At 40.5% G+C, this 19,496-nt stretch overlaps 1 protein-coding gene across 2 annotated transcripts in view; it reads right to left on the bottom strand.

The window, feature by feature from the left end:
• ESR1 (estrogen receptor 1) overlaps positions 1-19,496 on the bottom strand; it is a gene marked incomplete at its 3' end in the record, with an annotated part of 250,975 nt that overhangs the window by 117,536 nt on the left and 113,943 nt on the right. For both annotated transcript variants that reach the window (XM_084257024.1, XM_084257025.1), the window contains exon 4: positions 13,038-13,373. In XM_084257024.1, the coding sequence (XP_084113150.1) occupies positions 13,038-13,373 (336 nt within the window). The remainder of the gene's footprint in view (positions 1-13,037; positions 13,374-19,496) is intronic.

Here is a 19,496-nt window from a genome sequence, read left to right as displayed (position 1 = left end):
AATGGATGGCTAACATGTCCAGCCACACTACGAACTCACTAGGCCGATGCTCCCCACACTTTCTTGTAAGTGCAAAGATTCCATCTGAAATCAGTGAAGTCTGAGGACTCACCCTCCCCAACCCTGAACACACACATGAGTTAATATCTATTCAGTGTTGATTGGGGAAAAAATGTAAAACTAAAAAATAACTGAGATCAGTAATACATGGGCTGAATTCATATTTTATTAATTAAGCAACTTTCCATGAATATTTAATAAGCACCTACTCTATTCCAGGTACTGTTCTAGAAACTAGAGCTAATAACAGTAAACACAACGATAAAACTGCCCTCACAGAATTTACAATCTACTTGCTCCATGGACTTACAAACTTTTGAAAACACAGTTCACACAAGCAAAAGAAATCCTAGGCAATGTGCTGTGTGCATACAGAGTCTGGATCACTTCTGTTAGTGCACACATTCTCATCAGGGGCAATTCCTAGTTCTGAAGGATAAAAAAAATCCCAGATGTCCTTTCAATGCTGTGTGGTCCTCCAAAGCTCAGGCTACTTGACAAAATCTTATTTCTTGGTATTTAATTGCTCTTTCTAAGTTAAATTAAATTAAATATTTTCTATTGGAGGAACAATAATGAAAAAAGGGCTGAAACACATTGTGATAATGTGTTAAGTTCCCTGTGGTCGCAGACCTCATATTCACCCTCCATGCCCTGGAAAAGTTCCCAGTCGAGATGTGCAGCCTCTGAGGGTGACAAGTGCCTCAAAAGCTGGTCGCTAGTCAGAAGCCACCCACAGCACAGCACGGGGACACTTCCCAGACAGCTTGGAATACAGAGACGCAGAAAAGATAAGTCTAGGAGGGAAGGAAGAGATAAGGAACAAGGCTATGCTTATTTAGCCTACAAAACATTTTTTTTTCAAGGAAAGGAAAAACTCATGAGCTAATCAGCATTTGAGTATGTTCATGAGGAGAAAAAAGCTGTGTGCTGCACCAGTAACTCCTAACAATTAAGAGTCCAGACTTTCACAGATGACTACGTGATCTATCACTAAGGTTGATTAATGGGATGATTCAAACAAAGATGGAAGAAACAAGTCAAGCACTACACCTGAAAAGGTGAGGTTGAAGAGGGACATTTCCTGCTAAACATTTCCATCCTGAGATGACCAGCTCATACACTGGTGGGGAGGGGAGCGCTTATATTTACCTATTTAGGTGAGTGACTCTGGAGCTCCTGTGAGAGGCCAGGACCTCCCAGCACAGTCACTGTCCTCTCCACACCACCCACTGTCCTGGCTGATAGCAGCACCCACTGCAGAGGAGAAGTTTCTCTCTTAAAGCACACACACACACACACACACACACACAGCCATATACTGTTACAAAAACTTTGACTCTTGCACTTCAAATCTCTCACCTTTGAATCACAACTAGAGACAATACAGAAGTGATGCAAAAATTTCAGGTCACGAAAGCTGTTGGCATTCAATTGTACTGAGGCTGGGTTCCGGGACGCGGGAGGTACTTTCTGAAGACAAGTGTGTAATATTCGTTCACACATTTGTCATTGAGAAAAAATTCCCTCCAGTACAAGAACTGTGCTCAGAGCTAAATGTATTTTGATCTACAATATATATCTGTAGATCACCATAAAAATTTTACAACATAAAAATATGCACACCGTACAATTACACTGATACAGACCAGAATCTCCATGGTCCAACAGTGTGAATGGCCAGACTTTTTCACAAGACCATAAAATGACAATTGCAGGCTCGTGGTGGCAGACAGCAAATCCCACAATACTTTCTGAACAACCAAGTCAGCAGTGTGTGCAATGGCCTTGCAGGCACAGGGTCAGGGACCAAGCTGTCCAGTGCTCCCCATGTGCGGAGACTCTGTTTCTTTATCTCTAAAATGCCCACAATGATCATACCTCCATTATGGGTATGTTGTGAAGACACTTCATACAACGCTTGATCACAAACACTCAATAATCGGTCAGTTACAATCTGGCTTTTGTGTGGATTTTGTTTTACTGTATTCTGATTCTTTTTTAAAATGATGACATATGATATAAGTCAGAATGTCACTGAAGAGGATATCCAATTCTAAATTCTCCTTTCACACTTACGATCATGGCAGAGAATGCTATTTGCCCACCAGATAGCCATTTAACGCTTATTATTATCACTACCAGAACCCAGGCTTTATTCCAGGCACAGTGTGTTTTGCTTAAAGACTGCAGTTCCCAGTGTCCCTTGCAGCCTCATGTAGCCTAAGTTCTCACCAGCAAGATATGAGGAAGTGCTCAGGTTCCTGGGGAGGCTCCTGAAAGGAAGCTGTTTTGGGGAAGTGTGCTCTAAGTGACCTGCCTGTCCCCCCTGGCACCTCCCTCCAGCCTGGAACGCAGCTGTGGGGGCTGAAACCCCAGCAGCTACACTGGACCAGGATTTGACCTTGAGAATGAAAGCCTTGGGCTAGGCAAGGGAACACAAAATCAGAGAGAGCTTGGATCGTTTTGACTATGAAGGTGCCGTTTCACTGATAACGAAGCCTAGATTTTATAAGCTTTGTCTTGCTTGAGCCACTACTCTGTTTGGGGGTTTTCAGTTACATATGCTTGATTCTAATACTGAAACAGTTATATTGAAATAGGATTTCTTCTCTAATAGATACTGTTTTTACTCATATATTCTTTCCAATTTCATTTAAATATCTGCATGCATAAATACAGGAAGTCTTTAGTTAGCTTAAAGAACTTAAATGTAGCCAAAATCTCTATTTAACATAAATTTGGAAAACTGGCAGGAGCCGATGTATCTCAGGGATGTTTTTTTCTTAACTGTAACATGTAAAAACAAAGCAAAGGCCAAGAAACAACAATCAAATCTCAACTAGGCTTGGTTAGTGGCAATAAGATTATTTTGGAAAAATGGGTATAAAAGCACAAAAGAGATCACAAAACACAAGAAAAATGAAATACATTTACTGGAAGTCTAAAATGCATTTCAAAGATTGGCTTCCAGCCTGGCTTTGCAAAATACCTGGTTATCTCATGATTTTATTGTATAGTTACATAATAGTCTTAAATTAGACTTAAAATTAATTATATGGACAACTTCAAAGCCAAGAACTATAATAATAGCTAAAATTTATTGAATGCTTACTATGGGCAGAGATTTCCAAAGACAGAAGTGATGTTCTTAAATCACTGTAAATACCTTCTTGATGATGTTAGTCTCATTTAGCTGGAGAGCAGGAGAAGGTTTTTTTAAAAAGCCAAATGATGAAAATATAGCTCAAGTCTTTTAAAATGTGCTATCACATTTTAGCCTATTCTAAGAGCTTCCTATAAGAAACTTTCAGAATTCTGGGCCTCCCCTGATGGCGCAGCGGTTGAGCGTTGGGCTGCGAAGCTCCCCGCAGCCTCTGCAGCAACAGTTCCATCCCTGGCCACCGCCGAGGGTCCCACATGGTGCACAGACCTCTCCTGCTGCGCCCGCTGCTCCCCTCAGCAGTGTATTTCGTCAGTCTGCCTGTTCTGTTTCCCGCTCTGGCTCTGGTGAATTCTCTCACCCTCCCACGCTTCTGACTGTACCCAGTGCTTGTATAAATAAATTAATCTTTAAAAAAAAAAAAGAAACTTTCAGAATTCAAATTGTCTCCCAAATATTAAACTATTATTCTCTCTGTGCCTCAGTTTCCTCATCCATAAAATAGGGACCCCAAAAAAACACTCTGCTGAGTTAATCTATGTCAAATGCTTAGAGCAGGATTTCACACTTAGTGGACAACTGTTTACAAGCAAGAAATTACTAACTTCAACCCCATTTCTATTTCTTCATGTGAAGAACAGGTCAACCATAATAACTTCATCCATAGTCCTTGTGTGATTATGACAGAGTAGAATGAAAGTTCCTCAAAAGCAGGGATTTAGTCAGTTTTGTTCCCCAGCATATTCCCATAACAGAACAGTGCCTGGCACACAGGAGGAACTCGCCAGCCAAATGAATGAACTGTTGGGGGGTTTATTATAAAAGTCTCTAGGAGTTAATGGCATGACCTGCTTTTTTTTACTATTCCATCTCACTTCATTTGCTTATCAACCAATCTTCTTGAAATATGTTTTTATTCTTATCAAAAATCGAATTTGGGCCTCCCTGGTGGCGCAGCGGTTGAGGGCTGGGTTGCGAAGCTGCCTGCAGCCTCTGCAGCGCCGGTTTGATCCCTGGACACCGGGTGAGGGTCCCACATGGCATGCAGATCTCTCCTGCCGCCTGCTGCTCCCCTCAGCAGTGTACTTCATCAGCCTGCTGGCTCTGCTCCCCGCTCTGGCTCTGGTGAATTCTCTCAGCCTCCCGCGCTTCTGACTGTACCCAGTGCTTGTATAAATAAATAAATCTTTTTTAAAAAAAATCAAATTTAAGGTTTAAATTTGATTTAACTCTGAATTTTTGTATCATTTTTATCTATTTTTGTTTTCCCAATTGATGCCTCTTTCCTTTCCACATACCTTACAGAAACTACTACACCTTCATTTTTATTGTGGTAAAATAGACACAACATACAATTTTAACCTCATTTAAATGTCTAGTTCAGGGTCACTAAGCACACTGACAGAATCACACCCCCCCCTCAGCATACCTCCAGATACATCTCCAGAATATACTACCCTTTTTAAAAATGTGACTTCACCCCTATGTTTATAGCAGCACTGTTTACAATAGCTAAGATTTGGAAACAGCCCAAATGCCCAAAAATAGATGACTGGATCAAGAAGATGTGGTACATATACACCATGGACTATTACTCAGCATTCAAAAAAGATAAACTCATGCAATTTGCAGCAACATGGATGGCGCTAGAAGGGATCATGCTCAGCGAAATAAGCCAGAAAGAAAAAGAAAAATCCCGGATGGTCTCACTCATAGCAGGAATCTAGAAAACTTAAATAAAGGACCAGGAAAATGAGTAACTATAAGAAAGTGAAAATCAAAATCAACAAAAAACTATGAACCAGAGACACTCTATGGGGGGTGGGGGCAGGAGGGGAGGGATTGGGATCAGAATGGGGGGGTTGCAATTGTATGGGGAATATAAAAATAAAATTTATTATTAAAAAATAAATAAATAAAATAAAAATGTGACTTCTAGGCTATCACCTTAAGTTCCATTTATTAGAAACAATCAAGACAAAACAGAAAGTGGTTAACTGGTCTAATAATAATCCTTTCCAAATTTTGACAATCACTTCGACACTGAGGTTTCTGTCCCAGTATTTTGCTATTTGTTAGGCCAGAAAATTAAAGCTATTTAAGTTGATCTTGCTGATTTTATAAGATTGAGAATTGCATTTTAGATACTAATTCACGATTTGGGTAGACATCTATGTTTGCAAGCCTTTTAAATTTGAAATGGTTTATAAGCAGTCCCCGTGGGGCCTCCATTCCCAAAGGCAGCATTTTTCAGATCAGCGTTTAGGGGGGTTCGAGAAAAACTCTGGAAGGAATAATACACCTTTTCAGTTTGTATCTCTGCATTGTGCCCAGCAATAAAGAAAAGCCGAATCTGATTACATCCCATTTCTGCCTCATTGATAGAAGAAGAAAGCACTGCCAGATACCACTTGAGTGTGTGCTCTGGTGAACCTGCTTCCCCAACACAAGCTGAGTTTTTAAATTCACAGCATTTATCTGCTAGTTTTCAAATATAGTTTTCAAATGCCCTAAGTAAATTTAGGCAAGTGCCTTTTCCAGGTAAAAAGAACTAAATATTATTATGACATATCATTCTAGGAAGAGACACATTTAATACCCTCCAGAGAAGGGAACGAGTCATCATTTTAATACCTTTTATGCTTATGAAACAGTCACATTATAAACACATGTTGTACTACAAAGAGATACTTTGCTTCCCACCAGAGAAGGGCACCACCAGGATTTTATTAAATTTCAACTTTATTCAGTAACACACTTCTAATTTTTCCAATACGATGTTAAGGATTCTGCTAATGGAACTAAGTGATAAATCCTAGACCAAAAGGTCAAGGCCTGTTGTTTTTTAAACTAATCATGGGACCAAGACTCAAGAATTTTTAAACAGAACTTAGATTTTAATACATCAAGCAGGTTATTTACTCACAAGGGAGAATATTCCTAAGAGAAAATTCCACTCAAGAGTTGTGCAAACTGCAGTACAACATTTCAGTAACCAAGGCAACAGAATTGAAACCCCAAGATTGCCTAGAATTAGGGGTTCCCAACCAGGAACAGTTAATTCTGTCATTTATCCTTGTGATAAAGATGAATTGAACACCAAGCAGGATGCAGTGACTCAGGTGAGTTCAAAAATTAAACATAAACAACCCAACGTTGTGTCTGCTTGATTGTTAATTTTAAAGCACCATAAGCAGGAAAAGGACTCAACTTCTGCACTGTTTCTAATTCTCAGCCCTCCGTGTGGCTGTGGGGTGCAGAAGGGGCATCTATTTACCTAACGGTGGTTACCTTTTCAGCTATGAATCTCTTAAAAGAACATTTACACTGGCTTTTCTGTGAAACAAAATATTTGATTTAGTGAAAAGGAGCATATAACTCCATTATAACTGGTCTAATATTAATATTTCCAGTCTGCTTCCATTTTTAACCACTTGCTTAAGGCGGTGTATTCATTTTCCTATGAGCATGAAACTTAGGCTTCATGTGAATATTTCAGAGCTGGGGCGAGGGTAGGAGAGGAGGGAAGAAGTAATAATAAATGTTCCAAAAGTAAACAGTCAATTGAGATTATAGTGAAAGGCAAAGGCTACAGGATAAATCTATTGATTCACACTCTCTTGGTCCTGTGAAAGAAAGCAGTGCCGTAGCAGTGGTAAAAATCAAATTTCAAAACTACTGAGCTCTCTCAATATTCTTAAGCTTTCTCAATAATCTCAATAAGCAGTAACGGTGGTAAAAATCAAATTTCAAATCTACTGAGCTTTCTCAATAATCTAGAAATTATTGATTAATAAGGTGATTATAGGAAATAGGTGAGCTCTTCTTAATTCTCCCACTGAGAAAATACTACTCTGCTTGCCATTGTTTTTCATGGCCCTTCTTACTTAGATCTCATTAGGATCAATATCAATTTTCTATCCTTTTTACAATTCCCTGGTCTTCAATCCCCCAGAGAAAGGTAACATTATCACATTACTGAGGTGTAACCTCCACTGGATGGTTAGAGTAGTTTGATGTCTAGAAGAGAGGTTGGGCACTGAGTTGAAATGGAGAGAGAGAGTCAAGGATTTCAGTAAAAGAAAAATAATATCAAAACATTATGTGAAGGAAAGAATGGCAGGGTGGGGAAACAAGAAATCATGTTGGAAAGTAGAAATTAAACAAGGAAAGAGAGAGTGAGTTGGAGAATAACTTTTCTACAAAGGTCCTTTCCAAAAAAGGTTCCCAAAAAAGGGTCATCTAGGATTAGCTCCCCTGAGGCATGGTCTAATGCTGCCCCTCAGGATTGGCAGGACACTGTCATTTATTTGTTAAAGCCCCTACAAAGTTCAATAATAAAGTCTACTGTCAAACTTTTCGTTCAATAGTTGTTTCTCCTAAAGTTTGCCTCCACCCAGAATGCCTATCATTTACTTATATAAATGCCCTAAATCCAATATTATTGGTGTCTTTATTAGAAGAGAGAAATTTGGACACAGACACTTAAGGAAAACACTGTGTGATGACAGGTAGGGTTTGGGGGGATACATCTGCGAGCCAAGGAACAGCAAGGCCTGCCAGCCTCTCCAGAAGTTAGGAAGATGCAAGGAAGGATCCCCCTGTAGAGTCTTCAGAGAGAACATGCCCTGTTCATTCCTCCATTTCAGACTTCCAGCTTCCAGAAAAGGGAGAGAAAAGATCTCTGTTGTTTGAAGAGACCTGGCTTGTGAAACATATTTATGGAAGCCCTGGGGAACTTAATACAGGGAGTATAACCTTCTGAAATGATTTACAGAAATTATCCTGGCAGTGGGGAGAAGGATCAAGTGAAGGGAGGAGAGGTTGGAACCAAAAAGATGAGTTAGAGTTCAGTCCTGTGCAAAAAAATAGAGCATGGCCCAAAGGGGGGCCAGTGAAACAGAAGGAAAGCCTAAATCTAGAAATACTGAGAGAAAGAAATGCTGCACAAGGTGAAGAAGAGCCGGACCAGAAGATGAGTCCGACATTGGCAAAAGAAGAGGATGGAGCCCCTGCAGCGAGCAAGTGAGTTTGCTGAGGCGGGCGGGAGAACAGCTACTTCGGTTTTGGATATTTGGTTGGAGGTGTGACATTTACCTGGAATGTCAGGTAAATGGGCAGCTGGAAGTGGGAACTGAGTATTTAGGTGTTGTGACTTACAGAAAGAAGTCTGGGAATCACAAGCCTAAAAATGAGCTGCTGAAGCTCTGAGAGGACCAACTTCTCAGGATGGTTAGAGCAGCAGGAATGTGGGGTGCTGGGGCACACCTTCACCCGACGGGGAGAGGGAAGTCTGGTCCATCCGTCTTCCCTCCTGGGAACATGCTTGCTGCTTTATTTAATGTTAAATGTTGGTTCATGGGATTGTTTCTTATCTGCACTGGTCTTTTCTAAATGTAGCAAGTTCTAAGATGAATGGAACGCTATGAAATACAGTGACGCACAACAGGCTAATCACACTATATATTCAGTTCATACAAATGAGGCAAAATGTATTACTCATGAATCAATTGCTTCTCAATCTTTTGGATTTCAGAATTGGGAAAAATAGCCAAACCTGTAAACCAATAGGTCAGCCCTATCACTCTTAACAAAATAGTAAACTTGAAAGGTCAACTATAAAGGAAGTCTTAAAAATACTTCTGTAGGAGGCAGTTCTATAAATGGGGTGGAAACAAGTGTGCAGCCATGTGCATAAAGGCGACATTGCAGCCACACCTCATACTGTCCACCAGGATGAATTCAAATGGATCAAAGGTATACATGTTAAAAGGGAAACTATTAAAGTACCAGATAAAACATTGTTTTGTAAGTTAAAATTTTTTACAGGTCTTTGCCAGGTAGATGCATGGAACTATTAAAAATCTAAATCAACTTCAAAGCACACATCCAGTGAACTGCTGGGGGGGGGTAACGGCGAGAATATAGAAAAGTAAATGATTAGCCAAGTCTACACCAGATGAGCCAAACATTCCTCTTTTGATCAAAAGGTCCTTATTTCATTTGCCTCAAAAATACGAGCACTTTGTATGTTTAATACAATTTACATTTGTTTCCTAAGGGCATCATACATTTATTTCCTGGATGCCTTAAAACAAAAGAAATGCGTTGCCTCCCAGCTCTGGAAGTTACAATCTGCAATCAAGGACTCAGCAGGTCATGCTCTCGCTGAAGCCTGGAGGGGAGGACCCTCTGTGTCTTCTCCTAGCTTCCAGAGGCTCTGGCAATGCTGGGCACTCCTTGGCTAGCAGACCCATCCTCCCAGCCCCATGGCCATCTTCTCTCTGTGGGTCTCTATGTCCAATTTCCCCTTTTAATAAGTATTAATAAGTAATGACCTTACTTGAGCTTGATTAACTCTAGTAAAGACCCTTCCTCCAAATAAGGCCCCATGTGAGGAGCGATGGGTCAGGACTTCAGCACATCCTTTGAGAAGAGATAATTAACCCACTTCAACCCACTTTACTAGTAATAGATCTGTCTAGCACATAGTTACAAAATATTGTCATTCTTCACACCAAATTCCCCCAAGAAGTGACAGAGCCACAGTCCAACAACCTTCCCCCTGGTGCCCTGGGGATGCCCGCTGCACTCAAGAACAGATCTCAAGATTCAGGACTCTGACCCAGGCTGAGTGAAACAGAACCCTGATGAAGGAAGAGCAAATGGCCCAGGTGGGGCACTGTTCTCAAATACTCTCAAGATGTGAAAAGGATTTTAACATTTTAATTACATCTGGGCCAACAAGCATCGATGGGTTTCCAAGTTTCCCATGAATGAAAAATCAGGTGAATAACTGCTCTCCTTGGGTTTCAACCAGAGCTTCGACAGAATCAGGGGAGAGCTGGGAATGGAACACTCAACGAAAGCTCTGCATGGCCAGCCAGAGGGGTTGCTGACACCATTCATGGTAGGGTAGTTCTACCTGCCCCCACCCTCTCCTCCAGGCTTATAAAATAGCTATGCAAAGCTTATCCTAAAACATCCTCATCGGTCGCCTCTCCAGCATGTCACTGCACTTCAGGACATCATCTTTCACCACGCTGTGCTGACAGGTTGCACCACCGCGACAGCCTGAGCAAGCCCTGGGCAGGCTTGCTAAGTCCCTGAATCTAAGGAACCACCCAAAAGAGAATGAGTTCCGTGAGGATCCAATTCCCAGACTGAGGCATTGTGCACTCTAGCTCCCCTTTGGCCTTATCCTCATTTAAAAAAATCTCTTAAGATTATTTATTTTTATTTTATTTATGCACACAAAACTGGGTGTAGGCCAGAGGTCCGGGGGTGAGAGGATTCACCAGGGACAGGGTGGGCAGCAGAAAAGGCAGAAATACTGAAATGGACAGGAGACAGGAGTGGTCTGCAACACCAAGTGGGTCAGCTCTCAGGCCAGGGATTGAACTCGTGCCTCAGTGGCTGGTGATAGCTTGATAGTGCTGAGACTTAACCCCTGTGCCACCACGGAAGCCCCCATTTTAAGTTTTAAATTATGCTAAGTGAAACTGAGTTGCTGCTGAAGCTGTGTACATTCCTCTGGATAGGGCCCCTTAGAAGAGAAAGGTTGGAAATGGGGCTGATTTAGGCAGTTACTGGAGACACATGAGATCAGCAGGTGATTCTGAAGACAGGTGAAATAGAGTAACCCCACAGCCCCAAAGGTCAGGTCTACTTTTTGGGACAGTGGAGATTTAATAGGACTCAGAGATTTCCTAAAGTCAGAAGTTTCAAAAATTACCTTTCATTCATTCATTCATTCATTCACTCACTCACTCACTCAGCCAACAAGGATTTCCAACAAGGATTTCCAGAGTTCAGTTCATTCCTGATTTGAGTAATGAGGATGGATGTTCATGTCAGGGGAGCTAATTACAGGGTACCCAACAGACACAGCACCAGAGCAGCCCTGGAATGGCTAAGATAATCACACACCCCTGAGACAACACAGGAAACTTCCAAGAAACCTGAGCTTGCAGTGGCGGAGGGCGGGGTATGTCCAGAAAGTGGATTCTCTCCCCCTGAAACCAAAACTGAGTGAGGAAGGAGCCACAAGTACAGTGGTAGAAGGAAAAAGTAACTTCTAGAGTTGAGTAGGGAGGGCCTTGGGCAGGGAGGGGAAGGAGAATGGTTGCCTCATTTTCCACAACAAGAATGAGGAAGTGGTTAAGGTGTTTCCCACGGCTCTGTCATTTTCCCTTCATTTCTCTTCCTGACCCAGCAGCTTCAGCTCACCCTCCCCGGTCGGGGAGACTGCCTGGCTTAGAGTCACCAGCTTCGAAAAGGCAAGACTGAGGCCAGGGCTAGATATTTATCCACATAGTCATTAAATATGTAGAACCAGAATACAACCTGAAAGCGAGAAGTTGCCCTTGCGGTATATTAAATTGTAGTGAATTTTGGAAAAGGCATATTTTTTAATAAATCAAAGTCATAGTTATGTGACTAATTCAAGCTTCTGGGGGAGGGAATCAAATGTCTGTCATTGACACTGAAACTCAGAAACAGTCAATTGAGTGTGATGCAGAAATTTAAAATAAAACATTACAGTCATTTTTTTTTCCTTTTTTGACTTTCAGATAAATGAAACATTTGTTGAAAAGTTACACCATGGGAGGATCATAGTAAACTAGGATTTAAAAACCACTCTTTTAACGCTAAATCTATGGAGATAGTATATGAATATGGGCACTAGTTGTTTTTTTTTCCATCTCTTATCCCAAAGTATTTAAGATTTTTTTTTTATAAAAGGCACTAACAGATATAAAGGTAAAATGAAGAGCAGATTACATTTATTCCAATATCTGCTTAACTCCAAAGATGTTTAGAAGTTTGTATTTGCCAGTTGCACTGACTCCAAAAATTCTAAATATGCCTGTTAATCCCCAGGTTTCCATGTAGTCAAATCTCTACTACCTGAATGCCCTTTAATCTTTGGTACAATGTTGTTGACTCCTTATTCAAAGGATCACATGTTTCTATAATAATATATAGAAATGTATGAAATATTCACTAAGGGTTTTTTTTTTACAAATAAATTAAATAAACAAATAATTTTAAAAAAGAATAACTTGGTTGAGTAAATAATCAACATTTAGCAAAGAAGCCCCTTATTATCTCATTAGTCCATAAGGATTTTAAAAGAAAAGACATTCTAAGTAAAACTGTTTGCTCATAATTGAAGTGCTTGGAACAAAGTTCCTCAATACTGAAAACTTGTAGATCATAGAGTATTTAGTATTACCATATCATTAAAATACATTTATTATTTGGTGTCCAGCTCATATTCTTTGGGGACCATGATACATTAAAAAATAATGTCAAGTTAAAGACTTCAATTTCTTCTAGATTTTTCTTTTAAAACATTGTTTCTTGGGCCTCCCTGGTGGCGCAAGGGGTTATGTCTCTGCACTACTAAGCTATCCACAGCCACTGCAGCACAAGTTCAATCCCTGGCCAGGGAGCTACCCACATGGCACAGCAGACCTCTCCTGTCTCCCTGCTGCTCCCCTCAGCAGTGGATTTCAGTACATCCGCCTGTTCTATTCCCCGCTCTGTCTCAGGTGAATTCCTATCACCCCCCACACTTCTGGCCTATACCCCAGTTCTTGAATGCACAAATAAATAAATCTTAAAAAAATACAAAACATCGCTTCTTTATTTCTAGGGGAATCACAGTGTCTTCATACTGAAAATGAACAATCTTTGAAACCAATTAGGTAACAAGTTATTATTTCCCACTCTCTCTCCTTTGACGTTGCAGTCAGCTCTTGGGTAATTCCTGGCACTTAAAAATAGAAGTTGAGCTTCATTTTCTTACCTGGCACCCTCTTTGCCCAGTTGATCATATGAACCAGCTCCCTGTCCGCCAGGTTGGTTAGCAAGCCCATCATTGAGGCCTCACTGAAGGGTCTGGTAGGATCATAGTCGGAATAGATAATGGGGGGCTCAGCCTCCAACAAAGCACTGACCATCTGATCAGCTGTCAAGGACAATGCTGGGCTGTTCTTCTTCGTGTGCTTGATCATGAGAGGGCCGGGCCACAGGTCGGCACCCCTCATGTCTCCAGAGGGTCCCGCTTCAGTCCTTCCTTCCCCATCATCTCTCTGGCGCTTATGTTTCAACATTCTTCCTCCTCTTCGGTCTTTCCGTATCCCTGAGAACACAGAGAAAAAAGTTTAAAGACCAGGTTGTTAATTTTTCCCCTGTAAACATTCATACTGAAAGCAATGTCAGTGAAAATAGCCCTTTGTCTTATGAGGAAAATACTTTACAGCAGAGGTGTGCTGGTGTTTAACATCCAGCTGTTCAAGAGGAGGAAATGGCTTTAATTTATAACATCACCAATTTTCATGGTGAAAATCATCTCACCATGGCAAATTTCAAGCTTCTCGTCTGACATCAAGTGGTTTACAAAACTCCTGATAATTTAAAATAGGCTTTTATGAGCCAATACAAGTTGGCCCTTATAAACTCTGTGTGTGTGTGTGTGTGTGTGTGTGTAACAGATGCTGTACAAAGAACAGAATTATAATAATTACCCTTGAAATATGATTTAGCATAAAAGGCTGCTTCTGCTATGATACTAGTTTAATTGTAATTTAAAAGGCATTCTGAAAAATGAAAAACATCTTTATCATCCTAATAGACCTCTTAATGGAAGACACCAAAGAGGAATGGTTTGTCCAAAATATATACAAAATGCATACAAAAATCATCATTCTGCTGAAATGATGATTTTACTATTAAAGAGAAATAAACACTCTTTATAACATATAACCCGCTTTATCACTTCATAATAAATAAATAACTACTGTCAGAACTGTTATTTTGTTCTAATTTGTCAAGGAATTTGGACAATGTGTGGCTGTTTTTTATGAATGATTACTATCTTGGAGGCTCAGGTTAGCTCTATTAGAAGACATTAAAAATACAGTGAAGTCACACATTCTTATATTCAGAATTAAAAATAAATGTTTCTTACACTCCTAGAATAAGTAATAATAGTAAAGTTATAATTATCAATACTAATATGCACTGAGTACTTAATCACTTTACAAGTAAGCACATTACAACTAATTTAGTCCTTGGTAATACTGTGCGTTAAATATTGGGAAAGTGTTACTTAGGTTAATGAACTTCTCCAAGACCATTTTCTATTAAGTATGATTCAAGATCCTACTCTGAAATTAAGCATTTGTTGTTGTTGTTAGTTCACAGTTTTAAAATTATAGCCGTTATCAACAAAGTTGGCAACTGGAAGGGCACTTTGAAGTCGTATCCAAGGGTCATTCCCCATCAGTCATTTTAACTATTTTGTTGTCAGATGAGCTAATGAGATTATCATATCTGAATTAAGGGAGGTGATAGTCACACTCTACTCTCAACTCATTAGACTACACCTGGAATATCACATGCATTGCTGATGCTCAATAGATCAGCAAAATAAATCTACTCAGATTAGATCACCAGGATGGTGAGGAGATGCGAAATCTGGTCACACAGAGGGTGACTGAGCAAGTAAGAGAAGTTAACCTAAAGAAAGGAAGAGCTACAGGAAACCTACGTGTACCTTAAAAGGAGCTGTCTTACTCATGACGGTGCTGTAGTCTGAACACATACATGCCGCCCCAAAGGTACACATGGAAATCGAATCCCCAGTGTGATGGTATTGGAAGGACAACGGTCTTTGGGAGCTAATTAGGTCATGAAGGGGGAGCCTTTTAAAGAAGAAATCAGTGGCTGCCTTGCTCTGGCCACCATGTGATGAGACAGCAAGATGATCATCTGTAAGGCTGAAGCAGAATCTGGCCAGACACCAGGTCTGCTGACACCTTGATCTTGGACTTACCAACCTCCAGACCTGTAAGAAACAGATGTTTGTTTTTAAAGCCATGCAGTCTCTAGTATTTGTCACAGTGGCCCAAATGGGCTGTGAGATATGGGTTCAACCTGCTCCTCAGGAGCCCATACAGGAAAATAGAAACGAGGTGTAGAAAGTGTTTTTGATTATACTAATCAAGCTGACAACAATGATACAATTTGCTGTTATATAGAAATGAGGAGATGCATCACAGTAGGGTTCCAAGAATAAGCTGGAAGACTTTCCAGGGAAGTTACTAAAATAATTCAATTGCCCAGTGATCATCTGCAATGGGCAACCTTTAATATTCCTGTCGATATGAGATTTAGGACTCTGATCTTCCATTTAGAATGCTTCTGAATGAAAAATAGGAAAAGGAAATGCAAAATCTTTCTTAGGAAATTCTGAGGTCAGAAGTTTTATAAATATGGCCACAGGTTTAGGAGGCAAAACAAGAAGGAACTACTGGAGAGATGGAGGGAAGACCTGGATATTTATAAACGTCAAACAAATAAGGAAAGGAGATTCCGTTTATATTAACAAATAATTTCTGTAATTAACCTAAACTGTACTCCAGTTTTCAAGTGCCCAGGTCCCTACAAAATGCACAAGCCAAACAAGAGTAGAATATTGTACATGTTATGTGGTCACCAGCATGGCTAGGCTCCCAGGCCAGAGCTCAGTGAGAAAGGCTGCTTTTCCAAATATAGTAGTAATTGTGCTTCAAACCAGTGACAATATTGCACAAATATTTTACAGTAGTTCAAAATAAATTGAACTGGAATTGAGAGGAAAGTGAAAAATGACCCGACTTGTATTTCTCTTTTAACCTACAAGGTTGGGGTCTCATAAATGAGAATTGCAGATCAAAACCAATGATTATAGGCTGTGTCACTACAGAACATACAGCCAGTTCTTAATTACAGAGAATGATGGGGCAGAGAAGAGAAAATTAACAGAGGTGTCTGCTTCTTATCAAGACATTGTCCAGATTTATAGATCAGCAACATAGATTGGTATTTTACTTCCAAAAAAATTCTCATTTCCCTTTGCCTTATTTTAGCTATCAATGAAAAATATCAAAAGACTAAACACAAGGCAGAGGAGGAAAAAGCAATATTAAACAGGCAGTCTCCTGACAGTCAAAAATTTTATTTGTAGCAAACAGCATTTTGACCAGGAATGTCATCTAGACAAGACACATTGCCTTTCAGTGCACCAAGATGTCATTTCCAGAATGGGTTGTGCAAAATATTCACAGCACAAATGTCAAGCAATGGAGATACTAATGTACCCCTACTATTAGCTCTTGAGCTGTGTTGGGGATTAGAAAAGACTTGCCTCAAAGCAAGCTTCTTTACACTCCCTTCTAAGGTGCTTAAGTTTATCCTAATTTAAGGATCACCCACTAGTATGAGGGTTTGGAAGAATACACCATCTTTCATCCAGCAAGTCCACCATAAGTGAGAAGCGTGACCAGTTTCAAGTTTATCTCCTTGGGCTAAGCCTCCTGTAATATGCTCATCACATGTCAGTAAGGGTTTGGAGACACCAAGTATGCATCCTCCACTCAGTCGTACTCAATGTGAGTTTGAGTTGACTAGTCCCCTAGTAGGTGTTAATGGAATGGAATTTATTAAACTAATAAACACGGGCAATTAGAAGGAATATGAAGGGCAGAGGGAAGGTGCACAGGTTGCTCTTCCCGGCAGGTGGGATTTGGAAGGCAGCAGGAAGGAGGTAAAGGACTGAGTCTTGGCAGGAAGAAAGAAGCTGAAGACATATCAAACAATTATGTCCTGGCCCTAAAATAAAAAGATCTGTCCTAACCTGTCAAACTAGTTATTTTAAAAGACTACTTCTGCTTACTTGAGTTTGCTGAATCATTCTTTTTTTCATTCCTTAAATTCTTTGACTTGTCCATTGTATCCCAGGAAAAGTGGATATATTATCTGAATATTCATGAATGATAGAATTCACTGGATTTTTTGCTTTTAATGCAATCTATTTTTTTCATTTTATTTTTCTGCAATGATCTCTTTTCTTCTTCATACCCATGCCTCTATAAAAAGTTGGTTTAACTTCAGAAAAGTCATTTTTCTAATTTCCTAAAACTACTTAATATATTATTGAATATTTCAAACTTTTTCATAATCACCTTTTCTTTTGTTTCTCAATAATTCCACATTATTCATGAGATATTAAAAAAACCAGACCGAGAAATACACTAAAAGCTTTTTAATTCTGTGTGGAAGAAAACAGAAATACTGATTAGTGAAGAATTAACAAAAGAAAAGAACTAATAAAACCTGCTCCAGACAAGTTCCTCTACATCAGTTCTCATATTTTTTTTAAAGATTTTTTTTTATAGAGGAATGTTTTATTTATTTATTTGTTTGTTTGTTTGCTTGTTTGTTTATACATGCACTGGGTACAGTCAGAAGCGCGGGAAGGTGAGAGAATTCACCAGAGCCAGAGCGGGTTGCAGAGCAGGCAGAAGGACCGAAGTACACTGCTGAGGGGAGCAGCGGGCGGCAGGAGAGGTCTGCGCGCCATGTGGGACCCTTCTCTGGTGGTCGGGGAGCAGCCGGGGATCGAACTGGCGCCACAGAGGCCGCGGGCAGCTTCGCAACCCAGCGCTCAACCGCTGCGCCACCGGGGAGGCCCCAGTTCTCATATTTTCCCTTCAAAAACTAGAAGTGAATCTTGTAAAGCTGGAGCTGTTACTGTTCCCCATTCAACAAAGGAAAGAAGTTTAGAATAACTATCATGCCCAAGGTCACGCCAAAGCCAGCACAAAGATGTGAACCTGGATAAATGAAGTAATTATCGATTATTATTGGCAGAGCCTCTGAGTGTATCAGCCCAGCAGACTAGGCTAAGAATTATTCAGTTCATTTAAAGCTACTCAGTGTTCTTCCCTCCTTCCTTTCACGTCGAACAAATCAGCACAACCCAGTGTTTTCCATATATCTCTTCCCTTTCATCCGTCCTTTCCAATCCACTGCTGCCATCCAAGTTCACACTCATGTCTCTTTTTCTAGATCCCAAGTAAGAATTTCTACTCTGTCTTCTTGCCTACCCTCAAGCCAATTAATGGACAATTAATTAATCTCCAGATACAGAGTGATACAGAGTTGGGTCTGTATCACTTTTTATATTTTCCAATATCACCACCTTGTGCTCTTTCTGCCCCTCTTATACCGATCTCCAGAGTCTAAGTAAAATTTCATGCCAGCCACTGGGCCCCACCCCAGTCTACCCACTCTACTTCTTCTTCCTTACAGCTTTTCCCTCCTAGGCCACTCATTGGTCAACCACCATTTGTTTTTTAGAGATTTATTTATTTATGCATACAAGAACTGGTGTGGGGCCTCCCTGGTGGTGCAAGGGGTTAAGATGCAACCTATGAATCTGTCCACAGCCACTGCAGCACAAGTTCGATCCCCGGCCAGGGAGCAACCCACATGGTGCAGCAGACCACTGCTGTCTCACCCACTGCTCCCCTCAGCTGTGTATTTCAGTCAATCCACCTGTCTGTTCCCCTCTCTGTCCCCGGTGAATCCTCTCAACCCCCACACCTCTGGCCTGTACCCCAGTTCTTGTATGCATAAATAAATAAATCTTTAAAAAAAAGAACTGGAGTATAGGCCAGAGGTACAGGGGGTGAGAGGATTCACCAGAGACAGAGTGGGGAGCAGAACAGGCAGATCTACTGAAACACACTGCTGAGGGGAGCAGTGGGGAGACAGGAGAGGTCTACTGCGCCATGTGGTTCAGCTCCCTGGCCAGGATCCAACTCCTGCTGCAGTAGATGGCTATAGCTTGATAGCACTGTCTTTATTCCCTGCACCACCAGGGGAGCCCTGAACCACCATTTGTACCTGGACATAGGTGTATACCTATGTCATATAGAGATGTTTAATTGCACCTGAGTTCCCCCATCCTGAGAGAGATGGAGAACTCTCTCTAGGCAAGGAGCTGGAGCATTGGAGCTTATTTTTACTTTCTCAAGAAACACTGTCCCACAAGGCCTAATGTCTGAAGTTTAAAAACAGTTGTCTAAAATATTTTATCCAGTTTTTTTTAGATGTTGATGAAGAAGGGAGGGTAAATCCAGTTCCTGTTACTTCATCTGGGTCAGAAGCAGGAATTCTCAATAATTATTTTGATCATCAATATTTACAAAATCCCTCATTGTTGTCTTGTCTCTTCCAACACAATGTACATGTCAAATCCTCCATTTTTTTCTTCTAGAATCATGCTAGCATGGATCTTACTAGGATTTACTTTTCTTCTCCTGTACAGTGTAATGAGCAAAGAAAATATCAAGCCCATTATAGCCAAAACAGGGGCGCACGAGAAGTAAAGTTTATTTTCAGTTAGTCCATGAAGGATAGCCATTTCATCTCCTCC

Source organism: Talpa europaea (genome assembly GCF_964194135.1).
Source record: "Talpa europaea genome assembly, chromosome: 2".
Lineage (NCBI taxonomy): Eukaryota > Metazoa > Chordata > Mammalia > Eulipotyphla > Talpidae > Talpa > Talpa europaea.
The sequence above is the reverse complement of the archived record's forward strand: the minus strand, read 5'-3'. Positions and strand labels throughout refer to the sequence as shown.